Consider the following 6,000-nt stretch of genomic DNA (forward strand, 5'->3'; position numbering starts at 1 on the left):
CCATTTTCTAATTGAAAAATATTGAGCCAGTCTAGGTGAATCTTTCTCAACCACTTCCGTCCCAATAGGCTTGGACCTCAGCCCTTTAGTCGTAACTCTAGCAACTGCTTCTCATAGGTGACCAGAAACCAAGCTGTACCCTTAATCTGCAACTGATTTCCTAGTGTATATTCTCAGTCTGGCTGAGGCCTTGCACAAACTTAAGAGTTGGGAGTCCCAAGTGAATCTTGTTAAAGACCTATTCTGCAACCACAGATACAGCTGCACCAGTATCAACCTCCATGGGAACTGGGTGACCATTTAACCAATCATTAATTTTAATGTATTCTGATTTGGACGTTGCTAAGCAATTTAATTGTTCCAACACACACGTAGGGGGATCTTTCCAGGGTGCGCACTCTCCTGGGTAATTTTTTTTATTCAAGTCAGGCCTTGTAGGACTCCTTTGCTGTCTCAAGTCTACCTACCGAAAGCAGCTAGAATGGCTTGCTGGCCCAGATCCTGAAGAAATTTTTAGCCACTTCGCCGAACCTCGGCTTTGTTGTGGGGTTCTGCTGTGGGCTTGCCTAGGGTCCCTCTGCTCAGGATATGCCCTGCATGGGGCTCTGCAATTGCCTACACTCAAGTGGTGTTCCCCAAGCTCAGTTGGACAGGTGAGGGAGTCCAATCCATTGGGATGCTCCACTGGCTGCACTTTCTAATGACAAAGCCAATTGCAGTGCCTGTTTGAAGTCCAGTTGGTTATGTCATTAATCCCACGTACCAAACAGTCCCTCATAACCCAAACTCACATGCCTCTGCCAGTCGTCTTAACCTCATCAAAAATCCCAAAGTTGGATTCCACTGGTTCTCTAACAGCTGAATAAAACTGATGGCACCTCAGAATTAGAGAAAGTTTGGGCCGTAATATTTCTTAACCAACTCCATCCACTCTTGGATGGTTTTAGTGTGTGGTGCCTTTTGGAAAGTTAAGGCCCATATAACCAAAAATGCTGCAGGTCCACAAGCAGTCAGAAGGATTACTCATTGCTTTTCATCTGTCGCAATGTCACTTGTCTGCAAAAAAAAAAAAAACACATTCTTTCCACATACTGGGTTTAGTCTTCAACAGCAGGACCAAATGAGTCAGCTTCCCAAATTAAGGCATGATGCCAGAAATGCTTACCCCAACTCCAAGATGAATGTTGCAAGTGAATGTTCTTCAGGCACATCCCGTTTTCTCCTGTCACCACTGGAATAACTGCACAAAGGCTGGTATCCTGTCACCAACTCGCTCTTTATCTACTTCTGCACAACACAATGGCTGTAGCCAGTGAGCTCAGAATCAGTCCCCTCAATTGAGGTGATTCTAAATCTCCTTTCTGTATTGGTCAGCCAGGGCTTTCCTGATTGGCCCAGGTTAACAACCCCAATCAAGGACCTCATAGTCAACAAGGTCCACCTGATTCCAACCACTACAGTGGCTCATTGCCATTGTGGGCTGTGGAGGCCAAGTCATTGAGACTATTTAAGACAGAGATAGATAGGTTCTTGATTAGTAAGGGGGTCAAGGGTTATGGGGAGAAGGCAGGAGAATGGGGTTGAGAAATATATCAGCCATGATCAAATGGAAGTGCAGATTTGATAGGCTGAATGGCCTAATTCTGCATCTATATATTATGGTCTTAACACATTGCAGCCTGTTTCAAATGACTGAAACAATTAAAACACCTTTGCTTACGCTCAGAACGCAAGAAAAATAAGAGTATCAACCTGCTTGTCTCACCCATTGTAATAGCCATACAATAACAAACAACCGTAGATAATTGCAGGTAACACGACTGAAAGAAAGAGAGTAAAAATGTTGCTGATGTTACCCATGCTCAGATCACTAAAGGTTCATGACTAATGTAACTATGCTGGTTGAAAGCTAATAGTCATTTTATGGAAAGAACTAAATAACACCACTTTAACAATATACAAGTTGTTTATTAGCCCATCTATCAAATACTTTGATCTCCCCAAATGAATGCTGATATGGTTCCTTAGGAAAGAGCTACAAGAACGATTCTTCATTTGAAGAACATGTGCTCCTCAAAAAGATTCATTTACTTTACAGCATTTATTTTTAGGAGGTGGCCTGCCACGGGGTCTAGAAATTAACTTAACAGCCGGACAGTGACACTACTGATTCCAGAATACTAGCAGACTGTGGAAGACTAGGGAACATGAGGTTAAAATATGCATGCATAGCATAATAGACTGGACAATAAGTAATTATTTCTGTTACAGAATTGTGTCCTATGGAATACATTGCTGACTAGTGTGTTTGGTGCTAACTCTACGTATGTCCTCAACTTAACCAGTTGTTCAATAGGGAAGAGATCACTTAGACTGTAAAGGCCCATGTAATCTCATGGACTGGTTTAACCATCTGAAGGAGTCGGAGAGGAACTTTCAAAAGAATGCTTTCCTTTATCAATCTGGATTTCTTTGTCTCTTCTAGAAGGTTGGATGTGAGAATAACTCAGGGGGAGAAAGAAATATTTAGCTATTATGGCACAGTCGTTATGGCATGAAACCAACTTGCTAGACTTAGTTTAGTTTGGAAAACTTGATAAGCATGGATGAGTTGGACCATATGGTCTGTTTTCATGCTGTATGACTGTATCTTTTCTTGCATGTCAATTGTCTAAATTTGTGTAATGTAAAGAATTCTTACTGCTTCCTCTTCTGGATCCTCCTCTTGCTGTGGAAGAGCTTTGGCCTCTACTGCTGCTCCTTCCATGACCTCTGCCTCTCCCTCTGTTATCTACAGACGCACTGCTTTCATCAGAGTCTGCAGCCTTTTCTTCAGAAATGACCATGTCATCATCACTAATTAATGATGAGATTTCTTTTCCTTCAGTTCTGTGCGCTCTGGCTCTACTCATTGCCTTTTAATTAATGGAGAGAGAAAAAAAACCAATTGTCCATTAGAAAAATGTTCACTGTAATAATATTAAGCAAATATTGTCCATATTAATTTGACAATTACCTGGTGTCAATATCCAAATTATGGACTCAGCAAATATACAGTCAGTGATCTCTTTGCATGTATTAAAATATTAAGGGGATCAATTTCAAAGAATTTGGAGGAGAGAAAGTCAGCCACTTTAACTCCTGTGAAGCCAAATTGAGTGATTACAGTCAGAGGTATGTATGAAAATCCTGAAGTTAATTTCTTGACTCTTGTGTTATTAATATTTTTGCAACTTATCAAGGCTCCTTCAATAACAAGGTGCAAACATCTAGAAGAAGGGCAACAGGTGTACATGGACACCACTACCTGTAAAGTTCCTCCAAGTCACAAACAATCCTAACTTTGAAATGTATCATCACCATTGTCACTCATTCAGTCACTGGGTTAGAATCCTGGCTTTCCTTCTTGAAAAGCACTGAAAATTATCTAGAGAAAAGTTACTGCAGCAGTTCAAAAAGGTGCTTCATGTAATCTTCTCATGAGTATTTAGGGATGGGCAATAAATACTGGCTTTATCAGGGACACCCACATCCTATGAAAAAAAAAATGTTTGAAAATATGCTTTATTCATTCCTTTTAAATTGCAGGCCAATTTGGCATGTTCAAACCAGTTTTGGTTTTGCATTAACTTACTCCTCATAAAACATTGGCCTAAGATTTTGGTACAGATTAAATTTAATTCAATTTATATCAATCAATGCCAACAAGTGTTGCTACGTTAAATTCCTAACCTACAGAGCTCTTTGTCTTAATAGCCTGAACAATAAGTTCTCTAGGATTAAAAAAAAACTAGAATCTCTTGGACATTAACCCAATTTACAGATATGTAGTCCACACAGTTGGGCTTACCCCAGCGATTTGGGAGTAAGAGGTTGGGGCTTAATACTATTTGACCAAAATCAATCAGATAACAGCTTGCAGTTCCAGGTTTGTGATGAATTTACTAATGAGTTTAAACAGTAACTGAGGGATTGAGATTGAATCAATAAGAGCACAAGCCAGCATTCATTATCCTGATCATTATTCTGTGACTACAGCTGGATTGTATGCAATTCAAGTGAAGATACAATCAGGTGCATCAGGTCCAGCTCTGACACTATTGAGTAAATAGTTCACTAATGTTCAGTACTCAAGTTCATGTGTGAAGAATGAACATTTGGGCTAAATACCAGAGTGTTGCTCTTTTATGTGGCACTAAAACTAGCATTTAGGAACAGAAGGACAAGAAAGGAAAAAATACTGAATTAATCATCCTGATGAAGTTACAAAACATGCAGGCATCAGCACACCATTTCCTTTGAACTGAGTTATAAAGCTCAGCAGGCATACAAGGACAACATACATATTGAAAATATTCATGGATTACCGAGTACTCAGTATGACATCTATATTTCATTACTGGAGAATCTTTTGGGCTTTGGAATGTCAAATCTGTATCCATATGTATACAAGGCAGCAATAGTACATCATTCCGAAATCTGGAAATATAGTGCAGTATGCAAAGTTTGCACAGTCCGAGTCTAAAGGCAGTATGTAAAAGGCAGAGGCACAGATGTGATACTTAATTAAAGACTTGGAAAATTAATACTGAAGCACTATGCAGAAAACAACTTGCCTCTTGAACTTCTTCATCTTCTTCAGCTGTGTTCTGTCTCCGGGTTTCACGAAAATGGCGAACCTAATAGTTAAAGATGAGGTAATTAGACTTTGTGAAATATCCAAATAATAAACAGAAACCATAGCCTCAACCCAATAACCAGACATGATGATGCATTCTGCACTGATGAAGGAACTAATTATTACTCAGATATTTTTTAAGTCTGTGATTTATGAAGTTTTTATATTTCTAATGATCCTCTTAACTGTTATTTTTTTTCACTGGAGTATAGGAGGTTGAGAAATGACCTGATAGAAGTTTATAAAATAATGAGAGGTATAGATACAGTTAATGGTAGCTGTCTTTTCCGTAGGATGGGGGAATTTCAAGACTTGGGGGCATATTTTTAAGGTGAGAGGAGACAGATTTAAAAAAGACATGAGAGGTAAATTTTTTTACACAGAGCATGGTTCACGTGTGGAATGAACTTCCTGAGGAAGTGGTGGATATGGGTACGATTACAATGTTTAAAAGACATTTGGATAGATACATGAATCGGAAAGGTTTGGAGGGATACAGACCAGAAGCAGGCAGCTGGGACTGGTTTAGTTTGGGTTTCTGTTTACCGTGGACTGGTTGGACCACGGGGTCTGTTTCCATGCTGTATGACTGTACGACTCTAGGTCCTGCTACACAAAATTCACTCCAATACAGAATCATATAGATTTTGACGAAATATGCTCTCTGGATCAAAATTTAGAGGTTACGGCGGAAAAGTCTGTTCACAGAACATAGTCTAAAAATGGTCTTACACAAACAAGGGAACTGCTCTGGGGCAAAAAAACACTGCAGGCCACACAGTTTTTCCCAATTATATCAATAGGATTCGCAAACCCATGACACCATCTTCCACCCTGTAAATTGACTTAAGTCTGTGTAGTGCCACTTGAAGTGGTAGTAAATGATTTTTACCCCCCTATATAACTCACGTGCAGCTCACTTTTTAAAAAGATTTGTCCACTACAAATTAAACTATCAGCTGAAAGGCACATTTTCTCTCAGTATACTTCTACCTTATCAATTTTCCCTCAAGAGCATTGACAACACGGCAGGGGCGTGGGAACCAAGTCAGAATAGTAAAGGAGAAGACCAAGATTCATAAAATCCTTACAGATGCAACCAGCATTAGTATAGACAGCAACTTAGTTGGTAGGTAAAAGTAGGTGAAGTCAGAGTAAGGAAAGAGAAAATGAAGTCTAAACCAGGGTTACTGTGCATGTTTATAAATACACAGAGTATAGTAAATAAGATTGAGGAGTTACAGGCGCAGATTGCCATGTGCAATTTTGATACTGTGGTGATAACAGAGACCTGGTTCTAGGAAGGGCAAGAATAGGTGTTA

General features: G+C 39.5%; 1 protein-coding gene across 1 annotated transcript in view; it reads right to left on the reverse strand.

The window, feature by feature from the left end:
- The window catches only part of mre11a (MRE11 homolog A, double strand break repair nuclease), a 90,481-nt gene that overhangs the window by 21,450 nt on the left and 63,031 nt on the right, over nucleotides 1-6,000 (reverse strand). Inside the window, exons 11-12 of the mRNA XM_048598396.1 lie at nucleotides 4,617-4,679; nucleotides 2,702-2,915 (exon numbers count right to left, since the gene is read on the reverse strand). Of these exons, the coding sequence (XP_048454353.1) occupies nucleotides 2,702-2,915; nucleotides 4,617-4,679 (277 nt within the window). The remainder of the gene's footprint in view (nucleotides 1-2,701; nucleotides 2,916-4,616; nucleotides 4,680-6,000) is intronic.

Source organism: Rhincodon typus, chromosome 6 (genome assembly GCF_021869965.1).
Source record: "Rhincodon typus isolate 14 chromosome 6, sRhiTyp1.1, whole genome shotgun sequence".
In the NCBI taxonomy this organism is placed as follows: domain Eukaryota; kingdom Metazoa; phylum Chordata; class Chondrichthyes; order Orectolobiformes; family Rhincodontidae; genus Rhincodon; species Rhincodon typus.